The 25098-nt window shown below is 37.5% G+C and overlaps 1 protein-coding gene across 4 annotated transcripts in view; it reads left to right on the top strand.

Moving 5' to 3' along the window:
* RNF217 (ring finger protein 217) overlaps positions 1–24022 on the top strand; it is a 71074-nt gene extending 47052 nt beyond the window's left edge. Inside the window, exons 4-6 of one of the 4 annotated variants that reach the window (XM_074819199.1) lie at positions 2670–2871; positions 10126–10197; positions 13562–24022. In XM_074819199.1, the coding sequence (XP_074675300.1) occupies positions 2670–2871; positions 10126–10197; positions 13562–13635 (348 nt within the window). In that variant the 3' untranslated portion in view covers positions 13636–24022. Of the gene's footprint in view, positions 1–2669; positions 2872–7515; positions 7861–9054; positions 9090–10125; positions 10198–13561 lie in introns of those variants that run through there. The other 3 variants (XM_074819200.1, XM_074819202.1, XM_074819201.1) reach the window with 3 other exon arrangements.
* The last annotated feature ends 1076 nt before the right edge of the window (positions 24023–25098 follow it).

Raw genomic sequence — 25098 nt, 5'->3', positions numbered from 1 at the left:
AAAAAATATAAGCAAGTACAACCAGTTGTTCCAAATTTGCAGCTTTGAAGACAGTTATTTATGTGCAGATAAGTATTCACTAAAATGTTTTTAATACTTTTTGAAGAAGCAAAGATAAAGTATGTGTAATTGCAATATGTGTCTGTGAGAAAATAAATCCTATATCACCTTCTTTATGTTTTAAGAGGACAGTATATCTGGAGTATTTAGAGCAGAAACAAGTAGATTCAGAAGTGATTTAGGAGTATTGCCTGGCTAACTGGAGCTGGGATACTTCTAGGAAAACATGGATAGAAGAATGGTAGGCAGTGTCAAAGACGTGGGTATTTCTGAAAGGTATTGATAGTAGAATGTATAAAGCTACTGCCAGCAGCTCCTTGAAGTTCCTGGTACCAAAGAAGATTAATTTGTTTCTGATATGTGAAGTAGTTTGGGTTTGCATCTAGGGTTTTTATAGGCTCCAGGCTTGTACAGATTTTCAATTAGGATGGATGGTAACTTAATAGATTGGGTTGGTAAGCTGGAGAAGAGAAAGGAGAATTCAACAGTCTTGTTTTCTTTTTGAATCAACCAGTTAATTCTCATTAGTGTCATAAGATCTAATTCCCTCATTTACATTTTTAAGATGGAGATACGTCACTGAATCACCAGATAAGGAAAGGTGCCTCTAAAATTGCAAAATTCTGTATAGTTGCTGTCTGAATTTGTCCCCTGCAAAACTAATTGGAATTAAATTTTAAACTTTATGTGTTAAAATATATTAAGTCACTATTAAAATTCCTTAATTTCAATTCAAATTAATCTCTTAGGAATTAAATAAACTATGGCTCCATAAGTGGTTGAAATTTTTTCATATAAAACTTGAAAAGTAAAAGCAAAATTCATGCTGAGAATATCCCTTTTAGAAGAAAATAGTATATAACTTAAGAAGTTATGCTCAAGTTGGTAAAATATTGGGTCAACATTTCTTTCCACTTTGCTTGCAGTCAGTGCTTAAATGTGAATGTTTCAAAGTCAAGTGGCTTATAAAGCTTGTCAGCAATGGTATTTTGTCATGTGCTTCTGGGAGACAGGGCTCCTGTGATACAGCAGGCTTCCTCAGGATAGAGGGGGGATAACTGCTCGGTGAGTATTTGCATCCCTTCATGGGATGAATACAAGTCCACTAGAATAGTTGCTTACTAGAAAGTAATGTTTTATAGCTCAGTCCCCTCTCTTACGTGTAGAAGAAGCATTTGAAATTGTAGAAATACAGATTCTGAGATCACTACTGTTGGCCAGATCCTCCAGGAGTCACAAGCCTCTCAAGGCGAGAGGCTTCAGTTGGACCTGAGCTTTCAGCATCTCTGGTGCTTGCAGGGCCACTGAGTCGTGATGCCTTGTCTTCACCTGTACCTCCCTGCAAAATGTAGATATGGATAAGAATTTCAGGAGGTGTTCATTTATCCATCAAAAGTTTCAACAAATAAAATTCCAATTGGATGTAAGGGAAAAAAATATTCCCAGGAAGGGTGATGAAGTGTGGGACAGTTTCTCAAAGAAACTGAGATATACCCGTACTTGGAAATTTTTAAAATCTAGTGGGATGAGGCCTGGAGCAATCTGATCTGACTTTGAAGTGAGCCCAGCTTGGAGCTAGGGGTTAAAATAGATGACCTCTAAAGGTCACTTCCACCCTCAATTATTAAATAATTTTATCTGCCATTCCACTGTGGAGCATGGTCTTGGGATGGGGAGGGGTTTAGCAATTTAGTGAGCAAGGAAAAGTGTGTGTTTACAGCACTATTATCTATAGTTTTAGTTTGCAAGATTTAGAAGTGGCTGTGTAATCGTATTGATTTAGTGAAATACTGAGCCCCAGGACTACCCTCTCTCCTAAGACTCTCAGAACTATTAACTAAAGCTGAAGCCTTATCAAATCTGTGCAAAGCAGGTAATGTACCAGTTTTGCAGAAGAGTAGATGGAGATACAGGAATGGAGCTATTTATGCAGGCAATGAGCAGAAAGATGGATGTAGAACCTAGGCAGCCCAGCTTCATGCTGTACTGCAGCCATTATGAAAGCTTGGCGTATCCTTTTATATGGTTTGTAGAATCTTTCTTTTTACAAAAAAAATAAAATCCCATACTTTTCAAATCATTCACTCTAACAGTGAAGCCTTTCTGATGTTTATTACCAAATGCAAGTCAATTTGTGATGGTAATAGGAAAGGGAGTGGAGCCATAGGTAGCATAGGAGGGAAACCCATCTGTTGACGGGTCAAACAGAGTTCATAACTATATTTACTGTGCTGCTTTTATTTTTAATAAAGTTTGATGCTAATGTGTCTACTTCAGTAATAAAAACAAATTTTCAGTAAGGGCAAGGATGACTCAGATTCTCATCTGATACAAAGAGTGTTTAAACAAAGAAGGAGGATTATATAGAAAAATATGTATGGAAATCTGGAAACAACTATAACTCATATTTGATGCTCTGAAACGTGGCTTTAGAAAACCACTATTGTCTTAGGATATTTGCAGTATTAATTAATGCAAATGCTGAATTAAGCAGTGGGTTGTTTGTGGTGTCTTTTCATCTGATTTATGGACTGCACCAGGCAGTGCCTACTTTCCTGTGATTAGGGCGGGGGAAAAAATGCTTTTCTTTTTTTCTTCCACTCATACAGATCCACATCCAGAGAACAGAAGGGTGTGACCACATGACCTGTTCACAGTGTAACACTAATTTCTGTTACCGTTGTGGGGAGAGATACCGTCAGCTCCGGTTCTTCGGAGATCACACGTCAAACCTCAGTATCTTTGGATGCAAATACCGTTACCTCCCCGAGAGACCACATTTAAGGAGATTAGTGCGAGGCTCTGTCTGTGGTGAGTGGATAAATGTTCCTTATGGAGAGCTGCACAATGAGGTGATTGGGGAGGTGTCAGTAATACTTAAATAAAAACTAGTGGTTTAAAGTATTGGATGGACAGTCTGTTGTTTAGTTATGTAAAAGGTGGTTTATTAAGTATATTGAAATATATACCATTTGCACTACCTTTTTTCATGGACTGTGTATGAATAAGTATTGTGTCCTCTTCTGATAGCTTCTGTTTTCTAACCTTTTTAAATAATAAGTAAGCAAACTGGAAAAATTATGTCAATATGCATGTTGCTGGCTGTGATCGTTATTCTAAAAGCATATAGGAGAAGTGGATCAGAGCAGGAACTTTTTTTTAAATGAACCTTTGTGTCAGGGATCTATTTGAATAAAGCACTGTTTAGATTTAAACCTGGTCTGGGTTTGAAAAACCCAATCACTCAAGTTTGCCCATTTAAATAGGAGGATACTTACCTTTTATCTGTTAGTTTTGGTTCAGACAAAATCCAGCTTAAAACAAAATACAACTATATACATTAATTTCTTTCACAGGAATATGATGCCAAAAGCTTGACTTTTTTTATTTAAAAAAAAACCCCAACTCCTAATTAGCTGTTGAAAACTGGGGACCTATTAAGGAAAATAAGACTTTTTGTACTTGAATTAAAGCATAGAAATTGGAGATGACTTGGAATTCAACTAGGATGAGGAAATGCTTTGAGCTTATCAGTTGATGATCTTGAATGTAGAGGTAAAGGTAAGAGACTGAATGTGTGGAAATAGAAGTCAGCAGACTTCCAGTGACAACAATACACCTGTGAGCCAAACACATTCCAGTAAGAAAACTAGGTGATTTCTATTTTACAGTAATACAAGAGTTGGCACATTAACTCATAGGCCTGGTAACAAGAATGCCGATCTTGCTGATCTGCAATGTTGTGGGAGGCTCGCAAACCTGGAATGCTTGTCTAACAAATGGCAATAAGACATCCAGGCCCTTTAATTTGACCTCAGGAACTTGCAAGGCTTTAGAACAAACTTGAGAGAGGTGAATTAAAGATACAGAAATAAATAGGAAAGTGGATGAAAATTCAAAATGATTGAATGTGCCTACTCTGATACATTTTGTAGAGATAAATTCCAACGCATGAGAAGATCTAGTCTAGATTAAAGACAATGCTGGCACTAGAGCACATGGGTATAAACTGTTCATGAATAAATTTAGGCTTAAAATTCAAGAACTGTTTCAAAACACTTAGTAATGGTTCAGAAGAGCTTTTAGTAAAAGCCACAATGGCAAACAATATAAGCTGTTTTAAAATGGGTCTTGGTACATTTGATGGAATTATTATCTGTGATAGCAAGGGACTGTGCTCAGAGATAGTACCAAGTCTGTGCTGCTCACATGCAGAATCATGGGTAACTTTATTCCAAGATTAAACCTGCTATGTACAATGGAGATATAAATACAAAATAAGTGGGTTTTATCACAACATAGATCTGCAAAAAATAACATTATTATTGTTTTAATTTGTGCAATGATTTACATATAAGGCAGTTGGCATGTTTTAATGCCACATGCAAAGTCCAGAATACAGATGCACATACTGCATGTGCCTAACTACTATTAAAATTATTTTCTATTTTCCCTGTTTCCTATTTCAAGAATCAATAATACACAACCTTTCCCTTTTAAAAAGAAACAGCTTTATTTAGTTTTAGTTTATTTGCAGTGACTTGGAAGCAGTAAAGAAATGCAAAAGTGCATATAAGAGTTAAACTTCAGTGGTGACATGTATATGTTCATATTTATAAAAACATGCATAGAGAAGGTATAAGATAATTTTACTTTCATTTCCTGTTTGCAAGTGTACTTGTAGTTTGCCTTTAATTAGTAAACTAAGAAAGATTAGCAAAGCCTACAGCCTCAGCTTAAATTTCTCATAGGGTTCTCTGTTAAAAATTTATCTCCAGGACTACCTCTGTCATACAGTGCTATTTTTCACAGGAATGGTCATCATTTGAATAGAGACAGAGCTAGCTGAACCTGCCAGCACATGTAGTAATTGCCTTCATTTTTACAATGGCTTGTTAACGCCCAAGTTGACAATGATTCAAAGAATTCTGCATTGACACTCATGACCCTGTTACCTCTAGAGCTCTAAATTAAAATATTGATCCTGATGCACTTTATGAATAACTACCAAAGCACTCCAGAGCCCTAACAGAACTCACATGTGAAAAATCAAAAAATAAAAGCTTCGACAATTTATATCAGATTAGAATTCAGGAATTCAGCTCACTGCTCTTCCTCCATTTGATTAGGTTATGGCTATGATCGGCATATGTGAGTCAGTCTAGATTTTTGTACTTTTTTCCACACAAGCACACATGTGGGTGTGCACGGTTTTTTTAAGAAGGCATTATATTGTTTTAAGATTATATCTCCTGACAGTTTTCTTTCAAGACAATATAATCCCTAACTGTGATACAGTGTCAGTTCAGTTTGTGGATTCTGTTGTCTTGAATGGTGGGAATTTGGCAAGATTAGCTATCTTTGTAAAACTTCAACAGAATTGATCTGTGCCTGTTAATTGGGTGAGTGTAAAGGTCTGCCTAGTGAGTCTGTCCCCAGCAGTGGCCAACTAGAAATAAGATCTCACTCCCTGTCTATTTCCAGTAATCGTTGTGGACGCTTCCTTAGTTAAGGTTTGTATCTAAACCTTTGCTTAATAACTATCAATTCACCATTCATTCACCAATTTATACAGTTCTTAAGTTTTGGCTTCCACAATATCTCTGGTAGGGGCTGTAGGATTTCACTATGTGTTGCGTGGAGAAAGTACTTCCATTCCTCCTGGCTTTTATTGGTTCCCGATAATTTCATTGGTTACTTCTGTTATGAAATTGAGTAAGTAATAATAGCTTACTTACCTTCTCATATCTTTTATAGACCCTCCATCAGATTCTTCTTTGTTATGATCTTTTATTTTTTTCCATTTTGTTTTGAACTTAAGCTTCCTAGTCTTAATCATTTAAGATCAAGTTGAAAACCCAGAAATGTTTAGTTCCAATTAAGGATCATGCCTGGGCTCAGATGTCCTGGTAGCTAGAACTGTAAATGTAAATATTTTAAGGCTTTATCAGGTAAGAGGGGAACATTATCATCAGTAGGTGTTAGTGTACAAGCCTGGTTTTGGTTCCATTCTGGCAGTCAGCAGAAGATGTTGGAAAAAGGAGATGGTAGCAGATAGACCATTGAAAGCATAGTCTCTAACTTTTAGTAACAGGTAGCAAGAAATAAAGGTTGGATTTCCTGTAGTAAAATGCTTCTGCTAGTTAGCTAAGTAGTGGAAATTAAGAGAACATTACCTTGATTGTCAGGGAGAGACTGGGGAGGTGTTGTTAGATACATTTTCTTCTGTGACTTTTTATACTTTCTTGCTATGGAGAAGTTAGTACTTATTTAAGTAAATGTGGTGATTTTGTAGCCTTGAGCAGTGAAGGTTTTTTGGCCTGTTTCTACTAAATCTGAGTGGGTGGGGTGTGTAGAAAGGAAAGAACACTTCATGGCAGGCTGGCATGCTGTCATGGTTTCTGTTGAGAAGCAAGCATTCGTGCCTACAATCACAAACTGCTCTGTAATAAAAATAAGGGAAAAGCATTTATGACAGCATAAACTTTTTCTTCATAAACCAGTGGTTTTGTAAAGGTAAAAGAAATCACAGGGAAAAGAAAATAACCTGGGAGCAGAAGTGGTCTCTCAATTTGATGACATTTCTCTCCCTTCTTTAGCCAGCATTTTTTAGAGAAACTTTGTCCTGTGACCAGTACAGTAAGCTGAAATTGCTTTTATCCTTCAGTCCCAGTGGACTTAGAGATTTCATTCTCATAGTAATTATTTGGCTAAGTTGTTGGAGGCAGAATGTTTAGTTATAACTATAATATCTAGTGATGAATTGCATAGAAAAGGAAAACATGTTCGGCTTGTCTTAAATGTACTTAAGATGCCACTTAAGTACCACCTGAATTCAGTTTGAATTATATTCACAGTCAACTGCCGGGTACTTCACGGATACATAACAGGACACAACATGTAATGATGCTACTAAAGCAAATGACATTTTTTGCATTGTAAACAGCATTTCAAATAGAATTCTGAAAGCAGCATGTTTTCAGATCCAATGTGCTCCTGTCCCGAGACAGAGTGCAGGATGCACTTTATGTATGCATGGCTTTGAACTCTGCAGAAGGAAGCATGCATTTCTAGGATCCAACCTTCATTTAAGTCAGTCTGATTTGTAAGAAGTTGCCTATATTCTATATACACTTGATAGGACTCTAAAACCAGATACAAACTTGTATTAGAACTTAAATCTACATAGATGTGACTGTTCTGATTTGTAAGTGGATACTTTTAGTGGCTCTGTTACATAAACATGATATTTAGACTTGGAAGACAAAACTTTTTCTCATGCTAGTGACTAAATTTGTTTTCTAAAACTACTATATTAGTTTTCTACGTGACAAAGAATTCTCTAAGGAGTTATGGTGTTTTGTATACATTTCCATAAAACTGGCAACCAAATTCAAAGTTATGCAAAGGAAAAATATTCTGTCATGTTTCCCTAAACTTTTCCTCATTTTGCAGAAAAACATCGCTCTCTATCACAAGTGATGCAACCCCCCTGAGACACCTGCAAATACAGTTATTGCATTACCACAGATGTCTAAATCTTTGTGCTGAGTAACCCAGTAGATAAATTGTTTACCATTAATTTGAGTAAAATTGAAAAAAGGTTCTCTTTTGAACCTTGTTCTGTTTACAACCATTTCTTTTTAAGTTATCTTTAAATACTAGGTTTTGAACATTACCAAAATGGCTATCATAACCTACTGCTGAGTTCACCACATAGACTAATGACCTAAGATTTTATTCAGCTCTGAGGCAAGTTTTATATTTGCGCTCTCTGCTAGCAGTCTCAGAGCTAACAGACGTGAGACAGTGGATCATTGGGAAGTTTAGTGCCTGCAATAGACATCCTTAGTCTCGTCAGCATTTCTTGTGTGTCACGATTCCCTCTTATTGAAAGCCTCATAATCCGTCAAACTACAACAAACGATTTGTGTTGAACTGGAATTGGATATAAAGTAATGTTCAATTCAGACATGTAAAAGGGAGCATTTTATAAATGTTTCATACAATGCTGATGGTAATGATTGGAGTAAAAGGTACATATCTCCTGCTCTGCAGTGATTGCTGCTGTTCATACTTTTACTGATGGTAGCTTGTGCAAGTTATGTTCACCTCATGTTAACTTGTTCCTTAATTTTAGTTTACAAAGGTAAAGGATTTAAATGTGGTAGATATATAAGGAGAAAGGGTATTTTGTTTTGGTTTTAAAGTGTAACCTTTAGAAAGAATGCATTGATAACTAAAAGAAGATACTGTCCCGTGATGATGAATTTATCCTATAAGATCTTGGAACTACACGATACTCATAACTTTACATTCACAGGCAGAAGGAAAAATGCACTCACTCAGTCTTTATTTCAGCTCCGAGTTACTTTGTCAAATGTGTAAGTAAACAAGTTCTTAAACTGAATTAGCTTAGGAACTGTTCTTTGTGTCTGCAAAGAAATTATTCCAGTCAAAAGCTATCTTAGTTCTTTCTGCAGACTTTATTTCTGTGTACTTAGTCACCAGTTCAGTGGTTTAAGTTTTTAATAATTCTGGTACCAAACGTCATGATTTTGTAACATTCTAATTACATGGTTATTAGTAAAGTAAAGCGAGTTCATACCTTAAAACAATCTTTTATAAGCTTTACTTTGAAATTGTTAAGAGCTCTGGTAGTGTTTTTAAATGTTTTTAATCGCTCATGTTTTGACTTTTCTTGAGGTTTTCCATCATTCTACATTCCTTCTCCTGTCTACGCTTGAATAATTTATTTGATAACTTCTGTGTGTATAGAATGCAGCACAGTGGAGTCCCAAGAAGGGTTACCATTAAGATGCCTAGCAACTAGAGTAATACAAATAATATTTGCCAATTTTTTTTCTTCTAGGAATTAATGTTTCACACCCACAACACTCCTATGAAATTTAAAAGCTATCAAAATAGAGCACGAAAAGGACCAATTCATTTAACTGTTGTAAATATTTTCAAAATATCTCATTTTTCCTTTAGACTGCCCAAATTAGTGGCTCAGGTTATGGAGAGGTTTACATCATCATTGAATGAAGTAATCCTTTTACTGAAATCTGACACAAGTGACTAGAGAGAGGTAACAAACTTGCTTCTCCTCCATTTCTAGAGGTGATCTTTCAAAGACATGCTTAACTTAGAAAATCGCTTAATTTCAAATCCCTGATCAGACTGCTGGTGTATTGGTAAAAAGGCCTGCCCTGCTGTGTTTTCAGACAGCTGAGACAAATGACATTTGTGATCCAAACTCTCAGCCAACATGGCTAGGGAGATTCTGCCGTTCAGTTGAAAGCATGCAACGCGAGAAAGATAACTTGGATTCAAAGTTCAGTTTCAGCTTAAGTGTTTCAGAAGGAACCCTGCCTTCCCCTCCATGCATTTCTACAAATCATGAACTCAACAAAAATAAAGAATATGAGCATGTTTTATTTGTTCTTAGAGTCTTATGCTCTAGCTGGTGTGCTGCACAACCTCGCTGCCTTACTCATGTAAGAGCAGAAACATGTCCTTCTAAATAATGATCCAAAATAGGCTTGGCTGTGGTTTGATTTAGACCTAAATCACAATTGTACAGGAGGACTTCACCATAGCCTTTTAAAGCAAGCAGAAGCATATTTAGAGGTGATGGTCTCATCGCCTTGAGTTAATATAAACTCTCAAAGATGCTGGTTTGCTTGGCATCTTTCCAGGGTGGTTGCTGTACAGTAGTATTCTGGAGAAGCTGTACGATAGTAGCTTTATAGCTATCATGTTTCTGTCAATGCCTGAAGGATTTTAGAATGGAAACAGAAGTAAATGCAAGCTAACCGTTAATTTACAAAATGAGTTGTGCTCGAAGAGTTGTGGTGGGTGAAAAGGGCAAAGAGAGGGATCTGGCTGAGTGGTGATAGCTCCCAGTTAGATTTGTAGGATGAATTTACAAATAGGAATCCTGGTAAAGTATTAAAAAAATGAACCAGTGTTTGGGAGTCCAATATCAAAATATTTATGGATGGTTGGAAAGGGAAAAACAAAATGCCTACTTTGAATTGTTTAATGAATTTTGCATTTCAGCTGGAAAACTACTCATTACACCCCTAATACTGGTTCTGGGACTGGCACTGGGAGCCATAGCTGTTGTAATAGGTAAGAGTTATATAAGTGAATGAGTCTGATTCTGATTTTGCAGTGACTTTCTGTATGACATCTCTGTGTTTTCATCTCAGAGATGGACACAAGGTACAAATTTCATAGATACCATTTTAGTATAAAGCACATTACTTTTCTCTAAAAAAAAATTGTGTTTAGAATCTTTTTTTCTTACTTGCATTTTATGCCTGTTAGGTTTACTTTTTTCCCCACTTATTTGGTTTTCTGAACCAAAATCTTTAACTAGTATAGTTAAACTAATAAAAAGGTCCAAGTAATTTAAGTTTAGTCCTGGGGGCTGGCTGACTTGAACCCTCCCTTTAATCACCCCAGTGGACAACAATTCTAAGATCTTGGCCATGTGCATGGTAAGATTTTGGGGGCACTAGGCATAGTCCCAAGAGCCCTCCAGCTTGAAGATGCAGCAACAACAACAAAGCAGCAAATTGAGATGAGTCAATCTCAAAATCTGATTCAGTGCATAGACTGCCAAATTGCATTCCATCACAAAAACCAGTACTGTAAACTCATTTGATAGAGTATCAATGTTCTCTTAACGTGGTTGTATTAATGTGGATGTAGTTATTCTAGCAAATCTGCTCTTTGCCTGGTTTAACTGAATTCTCCTGCAGAAATTAAATAAGCCATAATGATAAATGTGTAATTTTACTCATGTAAGTGCATATCCACTGTTTATGTTGGCAGTAATATGTCAATTGGGGATTATTATGCTGCTTTACAACTCTTCACCAGACTACTTATTCCTTTTAAAATTTTGCAGTGTATGCCCAGCCTTGAGGCTTGTTGGGCTGTGGCATCTCTATTTTCATATAATAAAGCCAAAATATACCAGGATATTTATATTAATAAGATTGCACATAACCAATCAGTATAAAACCAAAATACCATTACAGCTTCCCTAGACTACACCTGGCCAAATAAGGAATATTGCTATTAATTTCATTATTTAGACTAAGAATACATATCTTTTTCCTGTATCGATATTCTGAGTTGGATTCACTGAAAAGAGAGAGAGATCTTAAATATTTATTCTTTTTAGTGGCATTTTTTTGCCAAAAATATTCTTAATGCCAGTAAAGCTTATCTTGCTCAGCAATCTGGTATACTTTGGAGCCCTGGAGAGATGAGGGGCCCAAGAAAGCTGGTTAATACTCAAGGATCTCCTCCTCCAAGCTCAGGAGCGATGCATCCCGACAAAGAGGAAGTCAGGTAAGGCTGCCAGGAGGCCTGCATGGGTGAACAAGGAGCTCCTGGACAAGTTCAAACACAAAAAGAAAGCCTACAGAGGGTGGAGGCAAGGACAGTTAGTCTGGGAGGAATACAGAGAAATTGTCCAAGCAGCCAGGGATCAGGTTAGGAAAGCCAAAGCCCTGATAGAATTAAATCTGACCAGGGACATCAAGGCCAACAAGAAAAGCTTGTATAGGTACCTCAGTGATAAAAGGAAGACTAGGGAAAGTGTGGGCCCTCTCTGGAAGGAGACAAGATATCTGGTTACCTGGGATATGGAGAAGGCTGAGGTACTCAATGACTTTTTTGCCTCAGTCTTCACCAGCAAGTGATCCAACCACACTGCCCAAGACATGGAAGGCAAAGGTGGGAACTGGGAGAATGAAGAATCTCCCACTATAGGAGAAGATCAGGTTCAAGAGCATCTAAGGAACCTGAAGGTGCACAAGTCCATGGCACCTGGTGAGATGCCTCCGTGGGTCCTGAGGGAACTCTTGGATGAAGGGACTCAGCCACTATCCATCATATCTGAGAAGTCGTGGCAGTCCGGGGAAGTTCCTGATGACTGGAAAAGGGGAAACATAACCCCCATATTTAAAAAGGGGAAAAAAAGACGACCTGGGGAACTACAGGCCAGTCAGTCTCACCTCTGTGCCCAGCAAGATCATGGAGCGGATCCTCCTGGAAAGTATGCTAGGGCACATGGAAAATAAGGAGGCGACTGGTGACAGCCAACATGGCTTCATTAAGGGCAAATCATGCCTGACAGATTTGGTGGCCGCCTATGACAGGGTTAAAGCATTGGGGGATAAGGGAAGAGCAAGTGATGTCATCTACCTGAACTTGTGCAAAGTAGTTGACACTGTCCCACATGACATCCTTGTCTCTAAATTGGAGAGGCATGGATTTGACAGATGGACCAGATGGACCCTGAAGTTGTGGCTGCCCCCTCCTTGGAAGTGTTCAAGGCCAGGTTGGACGGGGCTCTGAGCAACCTGGTGTAGTGGAAAGTGTCCCTGCCCCTAGCAGGGGGGTTGGAACTAGATGATCTTTAAGGCCCATTCCAACCAAAACTATTCTGTGATTCTGTAATTATGCTGGGAAGAGCCCCACTCTTTTGCTTATGTTGAAAATTAAGAGGGTTTTGCAGTAATATAATAATGATAATTACAGTAATACCCAGTATGTCATTGAAGTCCCATCCTAGGTATGGCCAGATAATGTGATCAAGAGCAGCAGTATGAGCAGTTCCAAAAACACTTGATTATTTATAGGAAAGTTTTGGTTTTGAGGTAAGTACAGCAATATCTTCTGCCAACACAACTGTTAAAGTAGTCTCAGTATCATAGCTGAAAACCATTCTACAACATTTACAAGGCTATTGAACAAAGCAAGGACCCTGGTGACCGTAGTAGTCTTTTGTTATATATTGTTACTGTAGTGGTGTCTGAAAAGGAGATCTTTCACCATTTCAGTCAGCTGGTGGCAAGAGAAAGGGGGATATCCTTCTCATTTGTGTTTGAAAGAGTACCTCTTATGAAAAACTATTTTTCTCTTGACTAAACGGATTTTATTTATTTATTTTTCCTCTTACAGCTTCCTTTCTCTCAAAAGACTTTTAAGAATAAATAGTTCTCTGCCCAGGCAAGAATAAACATTTGGTATTACCTCACAATAGATGAGGATGTTTGTAAAACTAAATAAATTTTTTTTAAAAAGCCATAACATGCTGCCTCTGTTACATACAAAACAGGTTGAAAACTAGTTCAGTTAAATCAGCCTTGGATTTAAATCTAAGAATTACCAAAATGCTTTTAAAAGTTTTAAGTTTGTATCTTCTACAAAACAGCGTGGTTCAGGAATTAATTTATCAGAGATGGAAGTAGGGTTAGCAGGAATTTGTTGTAAAGTAAACAAAGTGTAGCTTAACTCATTTTTGAAGAGACTGTTGCAGGCTAATAGTTTTTCTGCTTGTCCAAATGCCTTATCTAAATTCTCTTGAGACATGGAAAGCTGCATCTGAATACTCTACATACACTGAAAGAACACAATGCACGCACAAAGGATTGCATTTAATTATGATTTTCTTCTTATTTTCTTCTTTTGACAGGTTTATTTGTGTTTCCTATCTATTGCCTTTGTAAAAAGCAGAGGAAAAGGTCACGGACAGGTATGCCCTGGTAAGGATGGACCTTACTCACCTGAACTGAGCTGGTCCTGCAAGGGCTATACGCGCTTTGTGCAACAGAGCAATACAGTGCTGGTAACAGCATCAAAGCCACCGCCCTGGAAGAAGAATGGGGGATCGATCTCCTGCCATCTTCCCTCAGCCGAAAACACTACTGCAGACCAGAAAGCCACTTTGCTCTGGTGCACTCTGAACAAGATGGGCCCCCTGACTGCTGCTTTTTAAATGTTTGGTTTGTTGTTTTTTTTTAATTATTACTTTGGAGGGGTTTTTTGAGTCTTCTGAACTAGACAATCAAGGTCTGTATTGTAGCCACAACTCTACTACCGATTTGGCCTGTGAAGAAAGCATTTAACTGCTAACATGTGCTCCATTTAACTTCAGTGTCGGCCTTTAAGGGGGAAATGCTTAGAAGTGTTTGAACTCTTACTGTATACTGAGCATACTACTTTTGGTATTAAAAACTACTTCTGTAAATAACTTCCATAACACAGCATTCTGTTCAGCATACCGAAACCCTGTTACATGCCAGAGCACGACAGCTGGTTATCTTCTGAGTCCTGCTAGTGGGCAAGAGTGTAGATTACCACCGCCAAACTGCAGGGCCTCAGAAGGAAATATCCTCAGTATTGAAGCTCTGTGATACTTACAAATATGCTGATTGGTTTCACTTCAGTATTTAATTTATGGCAGTCTATTAATATTGATTGTGGGGTGTGGAGCATTTTGAAACTCTCCCAGTACAGAAAAAATTTGAAGTGTTTAGATAACAAGAAGTGTCAGTGGTCTGTTCCTGTCCCAAGATATCCCTGAAGTGTGTTTGCAGGGAAGCTGGAAACCTGCTCTTCTGTTCTGACTTGGCATAAATACACGTGCTACACTCTAGTTGTGTGAAGATTGACTTGATGAAACTTTATAACCTAAATAGCATGTTTTGTTTGTTAGTTCATTTGTTTGAAGTAGGCTACATAACTCTTAAGAGCATCCACTGATGTCTCATGAGGAAAATCTGTGAATTTGGGTAAGGGGGGAGGGGTCATGAATTCTTAGGAGACCATTTCATTCTTATTCTCTGCTTCCAGTGTTTCTCTTCCTGGGTGTTACAGATCTGAAGAGAATAGCTATCTTTGCTCTTTTTTCCTAACTTCAGAGTACTACTGTTTGCTACCAGACCTCTTTCTCAGCACATCACTACAAGAGCAATGTAATTCAGTGGTAGGAATCAGCTACTGAGAATTTTTTCACTTTCAGTTATAATCCAAATTTATCATACAAATATAACTTAAAAAAATCAGAATAAAATAAATTTGTGTAATCAGAACACTGAAACAAAGGAACTGAATAAGAGAAATATCTGTACTTTAAAAATACAAGCTGATCTTAAAGAAAAGAAGATTGGATTTTTACTGTGAAGGTACTTTCAGTGTGTGTGTTTGAAGATGCATATATATATATATATATTTGCATATATATGGGGAGAGTGGGAAGCAGGGAGGTGGGCAATGTCCTGAAAAGTCCACAGACTTCAAAATTTAGGCCTGCAAATAGCATATCATTTGAGAGGATGTACTTTGCACCACTTTGAAAATTGTTATTAAATCTGAATCTAGTTGTAATTTTTAAGTAAATACTATTCTGCCCCATCAACAATGCTGTTTTAACATACTCACTTTGACTTCAAGGCCTCAGTGGAAGAAACTGATGATTTTTGTTTACCTGGAAACACAAGTATCAGCTTACAGTAGTTGGCTAGTATGTTTGGTTTCTGCCAGCTTCTGGTTTTGTTTTCTTGTTTTGTTTTTTTGCTGTTGTTGCAAGAGTGTATACAAGCACACCATAGTGGTCAACAAGTACTTAATATTTCCATTTAAATTTAAGGGCATATTGACCCTGTTGTCCTAATGGTAGAAATAGTACCTTTCTAAGATCTGCAAATTAAGCAGGGAAGCTGTGACATTTAGAAGTAAAGTTCAAAGTCTATTGTCAATGCAAATTCACCTGTTAATTAGATTTCTTCTTTTGTGACACATCAGTTTTCTATTTGTGTTCTGTCTGAGGTTGAAAGCTGCCTTAAAATCAGTCTTGGTTTTGAGTGTGTTTTCTGAGGTTATACATATTAGTTGTCTTTGGCTTACTCAGGGATTTTTATTCCTTTCTTTAAATGTCAAATAATGAAGATATTTTTGTATTATTTAGAAAAACCTTCAGACCTCAGAGTGTGAGATATATATAGATAGATTCGGGTTTGCAGTGCAGTCTGTAATTCAGTGTCAAACTATTCCACTTGAGAATATTTTAGTACTTGAGATTATCTGTAATTAACTATACAGTGGATTAATTTTCTTTCTTTTCCTGGTTCTTTGTAAATGTGTGAGAGATTCTTACAGTCTTTGTAGCTGTTTTCACTCTGCCATGTTTGCCACTTTCAGTTTCTGATGGGAGTTTGTAAGATCTGAAATTCAGATGCTAGAATAAAGAGCATAAAAGGGAAGATAATAGATGTGCACTTATGTATATTCAGAAAGCATGTCATTGTGGATGGAGGAAAAAAAAAACGCATCTCAACTACTACATTGTAATTTCATCTAGGCCATTTTGCTTTTATCAGAACAGATTAAATCAAATGGAAATGGTTCTTCATTTTCTACACATACCAAAACGAGGCATCTTTGACCTTGTAAAGATGAGGGAGTCTAATCTTGCTTTTTCTGTTAAAAAAAAAATTAAAATAATATTTGCTTTTGCTTTTCTGTAGAATAGAAAAAAATTTCAAGAGCCAGGCACAGTAGGGATATGGAAGACTTTTTTTCATCCATATAAAAATATTCCCACTTGAATAGTACAATTTTTCATCAATATTAAATATGAAATCATAGAATGGTTTGGGTTGGAAGGGACTCTTAAAGATCATCTAGTTCCAACCCCCTGCCATGGACAGGGACACCTTCCACTAGATGAGGTTCCTCAGATGCTCAAAGCCCCGTCCAACCTGGCCTTGAATAGTTCCAGGGAGGGGGCAACTTCTCTGGGCAACCTGTTCCAGTGTCTCACCACCCTCACAGTAAAGAATTTCTTGCTTACATCTAATCTAAATCTACCCTCTTTCAGTTTAAAACTGTTACCCCTCATTCTATCCCTACACTCCCTGATAAAGAGTCCCTCCCCATCTTTCCTGTGGGCTCCCTTTAAGTACTGGAAGGACACTCTACGGTCTCCCTGGAGCCTTCTCTTCTCCAGGCTGAACAACCCCAACTCTCTCAGCCTGTCCTCTTAAGGGATGTGCTCCAGCCCCCGATCATCTACATGGCCTCCTCTGGACCTGCTCAAGCAGGTCCATGTCCTTCTTATGTTGGGCGCCCCAGAGCTGGACTCCAGGTGGGGTCTCACGAGAGCAGAGTAGAGGGGGAGAATCGCCTCCCTCCACCTGCTGGCCACATTTCTCTTGATGCAGCCCAGGATATGGTTGGATTTCTGGGCTGCGAGTGCCCATTGCTGACTCATAGTCAGTTTTCCATCCTCTAATACCTCCAAGTCCTCCTCCCCGGGGCTGCTCTCAATCCACTCATCGCCCAGCCTGTATCTGTGCTTGGGATTGCCTCGACTCATGTGCAGGACCCTGCATTTGGCCTTGTTGAACTTCATGAGGTTTGCACAGGCCCACCTCTCCAGCCTGTCCAGGTCCCTCTGGATGGCATCTCCCTTCCCTCCAGTGTGTCGACCGCACCACACAGCTTGGTGTCATCAGGGAAACTGCTGGGGGTGCACTCAATCCACTGTCCATGTAGCTGACAAAGATGTTAAACAGTGTAACATAACCAACTGAAGTATGAGAAGTAGTTTAGTACAAAACTTTATTCAATATAATGTTAGCTTTTAAATAGCTCTTCTCGTATCACAGGAAATCTTATATACATCAAAGTCATGTCATCTGTTCTACAGGCATTAATATATCATTTTGAAAGAAATGGAATGGACTTTGTAAGGAAATTCGATGATGGTTTTCTTTCATTTTGTAAATGTGTTTTGGTTTTTGTAAGTACTCTGAAGAAACACCAGACTGTTCTACTCCATCTTTATTAGCAGAAAACTTCATGAGGCAGCTGAATTAACCTGCTAAGGCAGATTTCATGCTACTGTATGCTGATCATCGCTGGTTTGCTTTTACCACATTTAATATTTAAGATTATCCTTGTGCAAAGTTGTTGCTCACTGATAACTGTATTCAGACCAGGAAATGCTTAAATCCATTCTACACTAGCCTTCTCTTTCAAGCTTGCCTGAAATGGATTTGCCCACGTGCTCAGGCCTCCTTGCAGGCAAGCAGTCAGAGCTGGTGCCCTCCCAGCAGTGCCGTGCTGTGTGCGCCCCATCCTCCTCCTGCCAGGGAGGGCTGGCTGGGCATGCCAGGCTGGAGGGGGCTGCTCTCCCTTTCTCCACTTTGTTTGCTAAAATAATTAGTTGTATTTTATTAACTGGGTCAAGTTTCAGGCCTGCTCAGCCGTGTGAGTGGCAGGATGGTTCTGACTGCTGTGGCATCTCAGAGCATAGTTAGGTATATTTGCAGAGTTTATCCAGGAGCTTGTGACTGGAAAATAACTGTGCTTTTCCTTGTGTCAATCTATTAGCCAGTAAGAATAAGAAGCTGAGCAGGAATACAAGCGAGAGGCAAAAGTGCAGTTCTGAGTAGCCTCGTTCTGTAGCTGACCCATCGGTTTTAGTTTGATACAAAAGTCTATTGGTCTTCAATTTTTATCTCTATAATAAACAGTATATTTATATCTTTCAGCTGTCATTAAAATACAGTGCACCTTGAGTGATCTATTACCTTCCTTTGGGGCAGTGCAAATGTGTAAGTAAGGGAGGATTTTGTGTTTGGTTTTGATGTTACTAATGCTGACTTCATAACTTTTCCTGGTATGTTAGGGGTTTTTTAATTTACATCTATTTACTGATTCTGAAAGTGTGATCAACGTGAAGGTTTACTTTTAATAAAGACATTAATTTGCAGGGACTATTGCCTATTTAGCTAGAAGGTGTTTTGGATCACCATCAGGTATTATTTTTAGTCAAGGGGCTTTCTGTTCTTCCAAAGACTGCCATAGCTTGTGTGATGTTAAATGATGTGTAGGTAGGGCAGTAATTCAGTCAGAGGATACAAATTCTCCAGCGATTGAATGGTTTCTCTTGCCAGTTAGATCTGAGAAACTGTTTAATATTCAATGGCCAAATAGTTTGCCATGCAGGCTCTGAGTTTTTTAAAACTTAGTTGTGGTGTTTTGTTTCTTGAGCAAACCTTGCACCGTTCATAATTCTTGGTATAATAATTATGTAGGTCCACACTGTGGATAAGAACCATGGATAACTCTCACTTCTATAATCTGTATTAGATATCTGATTTTGCTGATGGAAAGAATCCTACCTGAGGAAACTATTAGAGAGATGATTTCTTAATTTCCTTTAATTTTGCAGCCTTATAGTTGCAGTGGGTCAGCTCCATTCCTGACATCAGTCATAGTCCCATGAAACCAGAGGAGCCATAATTGTTTTCAGGCCAGTATGGAATTTGGTTGCAAATACTTTGATAAAAATATCTGGAATCCCGTTGATAGCCATTGTGCAGCAATTTGAAAATCTGGTTCGCTTCTGAAGAAGCGCAAGCTGCTATGTAGCCAGTCCTTTCACTTGCAGAGTTTACTGAGAGCATGGAGTAGGGAAGAATTCCCAAATGATGTTCTTACTAAAGCAAATTGTCAGGGGAAGGAATACTAGCTTTTAGTATAAGAGACCTTCGTAATGATTTGAGTCACTAATAAAGTTAGAAATAACATCCATGGACAGTGTTAAATAACATATCTTAAAATTCTACTTTCTTCAGTGTAACAGATATTAGCACAGTGTAAGAATTGGAATTATAGCTGCTCAGTATTTTTCAGACTTAACACATAAACTTGAAAAAGAGAGCATACAACATTTAAAAGTTATGTTGCTGATGTATTTGGTGACTTGTCTTGCTACTGTTATATGAAAAACCAGCTGAGCCTTGATTCAACTGCAAGACTAGCAGTGTTTTCACTTAAGTACTGCTCAAGCTATAACACAACACCCCCAAACATTTTTCTTAATAAAGCTAACAAATGCTGCTTGTTGCAGTTACACAGGACTGTAGCTTCCTGGCTGATTCTTCCTTATCTTTCTGTGCATAAGAACTCAGGATCTATACGTTCTCTGTCCAGTAAGGAATGGAGTGCTCGTGTCAGGTAACTAATCAGTGATGCTTCTCTTAACCTGACAGTGAAATACCATAAGGTAGGGAAATGGAAACTGGTCTTAGAGTGCATGCTCTGATTTCAAAGGCAAAAATGTGTAATAAGCTTTAATTACTTAGTCCCTAGTAAAAAATAAATACATAAATTTCTAAGCATAATTTCAGCTAAGTCTATGTTTTTCTTAAAAAAAAAGAGTAGCTATAATAGCAAATAGTTTGTTAAACAATGCATATTGTACAGAAGAATACCTTTTTGGAGCTTATTTGGCTTGTCAAAACTTGAAAAATTAATCTGAAGTGTTTTGGATGGATCAAAGTCAGAAGAGGAGAAATTTATTATTTAAAAAATATTTGATTTTTTTTTTAGCATAAACATGAGTTTTGCACATACCTGCTTAAACACAGTTGCATGCTAACCCCATTCAGTGTTCATCTTGTTGAAAATTTGTCAGACTGAAAACAGTATTGTTGAAATTTTAACCTGCTGTCGCTGAGCATGATGTTACTAATACAGTGCCACATTTTCCTCATTTTTAGAAGGAAAATCTACTTACAGAATCCAAACAAGCTGTTCAGATATTTTAAACCTGTCCTGTAAAAGTGCTGATGCAGTCAAGAAACATTTTCATGCCTTATGCAAGCTCTGGGTAAGCAGATGGATTCAGTCTTCAGTCATGGACTATCTTTTTGCATAAAAAATGCACTCTTAAGAGTTCTTCCTATCAATTTACATTCTGCTGCTTCGTGTCCAGAAATTGCAAGGACAGGGATAGACTTACATTTCACTGTGTTTACCATCTCACAATAAAATGTTTACCATATTTCCATTTGTTATACACTCTTATTTCTAATACTCTCATTTTCCTTCCAAATTTCATAATTTGAAAGTGACTTGTGAAAATGGCTGAAGATAAAATCAGAGCTGGAAAATGTGATCTCATAAGAAGTTGTTCCAGTAATGTTTTGTTGAGCTGTACCAGCAAAAGGTTAATTTTGTTGTATTTAAATTACTGAAATGCAGAATGCTGAAATCTGTTTTTCTTCAGGGCTTTTAATTTTGCATTTTTTTAAATGTAATTAAAAAGCACAGTTGTCTTTGTTACATAACTAACCATCTGAGTCCAAATAACTTTTTAAGGTATTTGTTAATTCTTGTGACTGTGGTAGAGATGAGAATAATAGGTGCTGAGAAAAAGAAAACATGATCTCTGAAGAGGCTGTCCAAGCTGAACCATGATAATTCAATGAGAAACCTTCCTCTGCCCCATGTCTTTTCTTTTATATATTTTAAGGTGAAGAATTCCATTTTAAAATAGGGTTCATTTGACTGGCAGGAGGTAAGGGTAGTGAGACAATAGATCACATCCTTTTTAGCGTACAGGCTGCTGACCAAAACACCGCGAATTCATTAAGAAAGCAATTTCTAACTCCACATTTGGGCTATATACAAACTAGATGCATCGGCGATTAGAACTTCCTGTAGTATGTTTATTTGATGACTAAGAAGTTATAAAAACTGGAGGTTGGCAATACCCGTACTATCAACGCTTGAATTCCAGTATTCAGTGTGTTTTGTATAATGAGGACTTTTAAATGTGTAAGTGCCTTATTGCTTGAAACAAATGAAAGGTGTTTGTTCCCCTCCATAGAGCAATATTGGAATTTCTGTTCCATGGACTCCTACAGACATGTTAAGCCAAAGTAACCAATACTGGTTTGCTCAGAAAGTTGAAAAATGTTATGTTAGTGATGAAGTTATCTTTTTACGAATTATAAAAATAATCTGGCATGCCTATTCTGATTATCTCGTTTCTGAGTTTTTTAACTTGCTGTTCACCCCCCCTGCCCCATCTCCCTTCAGACTTCTGCAGAAATGCATCTTACATTGTTGTCGTCTTTGGTCTTCCAGCATAACCAGCTAGGAGTTTTCAACGTTTCTTTCACTTAAAAAAATGCAACTTTTTGGGGAAGAGAATTCAGCTGAAGTTAGGTTAGACCACAACCTGTGTTATGTGTACCTTCAAACTCCAGGGCTCAAACGGGACGTGTTCCGCACTAATTAATGAAGATGGAAATAGCGAGAAGCGTGGTGCACGGAGGTGCACTGTAGCTAGGTTGGGACTTAAAGCAGTTTAACAGCATTTCAGATGTACCCAACTTGAACTAACATATCCTGTTAATATAAGTTGGTAATTCCCCTGGGGTGGGTATTTTGATGGACTAAACCATCAAACAAGCTTCGTGGAACAGCTCTGGGATCTCTGCCCAGCCCTTATTGCATGGTGGGAGGTATGATCTGAAAAAGTAGTATTTGTTGTACCATCTTCAGATAGTTTCAAAATGGATACTGTAGGATTTTTTTCTTCTTCTGGGATTACTTCCTTCTTCCCAGAAGACAGTGGAATTTTGCCTTTTATGATCTTGATTTTCTAAAGGACCTGTATTTTCTTACTAACATTGCTCCCATTTTTGACCATCTATTGGAAGTCAGGTGCCAAGAAAAAAGCTACTTTTCTAAAATTATCTTGAATTATATGAACTTCTGATAGAAATTATCCTTTAAAAAATATTGAAGTTATAAAAAGGTAATTATCAGAAGGAAATTGAGTTAATAATGGAGGGGCAAGAAGAAAAATTATGCTTAGAAGGTCTATCTCCTGTAGATTCATGATCATAAAATGGTTTTACTTTCCTCCACTATGAATTTGTGAAGGAAGGAAAAGAGGGAGAAATTAAGATGAGAAGAGTATCTCTTGGAACCTTTTATTCTTTTGAAGTTTTTCAGAACAGTAGGAGAGGCTTTTTTTTCCCCTGGAGTTCTTAATTGGTAATACAGCTGTCACTTGCAGTGTTATTTCTTCAGGAAGCATCACACACAAGTGTTTAATCAGGATTCAACTTGCATATCTGAAGGTTTTGGTGGTAGGGAATTTGATTTAGAACAATACTGCAATAAAATTATAAGTGAATTATCACTCTTACAGATTTCTTAACTTCTGTTTCAGTATTATCTCTGCTTTTTAGGCATTAACTAAGTCATTCTGTAACCCATTGAATAGGAGGCATCGTGTATCAAAATACTTCTTCAATCTTAGGAGTTACTGTTTATTTTAAAATGTTATTTCCTTAAATGAAATTCTTTTCTCTTACAACCAGCAGGCACACAACCAAAATGCTGATAAGGTTTTTCCATTATCTTTCTCCCGCATTTAGCTGGTAACTATTTTTTTGTTGCATAGTATTGCAACAATGGTCTTCATGCTGTAATAACTTGACAAAAACTTGGTAGTCTTGGGCAATATTTTTACAAATAATCCATCTTCAAGTTGGTATTTTAAATGTACACCAATAATCACTGTTGAGTGTATTACCTTTGTGGCTGCTTTGGTTTGTGTCAATGTTTTGTAAGGATTATTTCTTGCTACCCTCTTCAGAGTGCCTTTTAATTTAGGAGGTCTAGAGATGGTTCACTGAAGTCTTCTGTTGAATCTACCATAGTAATGTCTGACTTTTAAATTTGTCCTGATGAATGTATAACTAAAATCCTGTTCTTTAAAAAGCTATAGTAGACACAGGTTGTATATGCACATGTACATGCATGGATACAAGGGAAGGTGTTCTGCCAATGTTTGTCCTGCTGGACAGGACCTTTTGAAAGTAAGTGAATTTTTTAACAGTTTTATTTTCAAAATGTTACCTCACTAGTATTCAGTAGTAGGTATGTCTCTGTACTGCTTCACTTTGCTAAAAACAATCACAATCATGGTAGGCAGTTTAATTTAAAAGACTGTGATGAATCTGATGTCCATACTGAGAGTGAAGTTCGTAAGTCAAAACTTACGGTACTTTGTTTAAAGGCATTCCTTTCACTTACACTGATATCCCAAGCCCCTGTTACCAACAGACTGAAAAAGTGCTTCCCCATGATGAAATGGAAGAATGTAAAGTAGCATTTGAATGCACTTCACCTGTCTTAGAATCAATATTCAGAAATGGGGGGGTGGATTTAATGAATTGTGGGAAGACATATATTGTAGTTTGTTCACTTGCACACAAGGGGTTTTACGATGTCATCTAGTAACGTCTACCTAATAAAGTTTTAAAAAAGAAAAATAAAACTTGTCTGAATGTTTAACTCTTTCTGCAAAAAATTGTATGCATGAATGATAGTTGACCAGCTCCAAGGAGTCTTGCTTAAATCTGTAATATTTCTTATGATATCTTGTGTAATCCTACATAATGATTCTTATGTAATCCTACAAAAATTCCACTGAATTATGTAAATTTCAGTATATTTCTGTTAACAAACACTGTATTACAGTCACTTTAGTCTTTCACTACTTTAACATTGAAAATGAAACCAGAGGTAGAAAGCCAGTTTATTATGATGAATATTGTTATGTAAAATACTCCCTGCCCTGTGATGGCATCTCTGGGCTACTGCTTTCATTTTTTAAAAGCATCTTAATATGCAACACAAAATTTTACCTTGTCATGAAATGTTAAAATTTTAGCTTAAAATAACCCAATACAAAATGAGGAGAAAATATGCTAGAATCCAACTTTCCCATTCCCTTGTTAGGACTACTTCCTAAAGCTCCATCTCCTTCAAAGGCAGTTTTTAGAGAAGGCAGTCTGTAGCTGTGAACTTGAAATATGTAATCCATTAATTGAACCAGGTGCCTCTCTCTGGAAAGGAACTGTTTTCGGTTTCCACACTTGATGAACTGACAATATTGATGGAATGTGTTGTCTGATGTGTTGGGAGTTTTAAACACTATGCCTAATGATGAAATTGCATTTGCATGTTCATGCACAGGCAGACAAGGTAGTATGCTTCTCTACAGTCTGTTTCTGTAGGAAATAAAGCTGAAAAACAATTCACTGCAGTGAAATACACAGCAAAACTCTTGAGGCCGGTGCTAGATGCCTCTGGCCAAGGACAGTCTTTCAGCCCTCTCCCCAGCCCCCTTCAAAACAGTCAAGATTTGCAACCAAATGTCAAGGGCATCATACCAGAGGTTCCTTATCTGCAGGAATTCTAGCACACGGTCTGCAGCAGTGGAAGGATGGTAAGGAGGACAAAGAAATTGATATCCCTAGAGCTGAAACTGAAATTAAAGGCTAACTTCTCACTTGCAATCTCATACTGTTTGACAAAAGACAGAAAAGCAGAGTTTGATTATAAAGATGT

Source organism: Strix aluco, chromosome 3 (genome assembly GCF_031877795.1).
Source record: "Strix aluco isolate bStrAlu1 chromosome 3, bStrAlu1.hap1, whole genome shotgun sequence".
NCBI lineage: Eukaryota > Metazoa > Chordata > Aves > Strigiformes > Strigidae > Strix > Strix aluco.
Note: the sequence above shows the minus strand (reverse complement) of the source record. Positions and strands in the feature narration are given on the sequence as shown.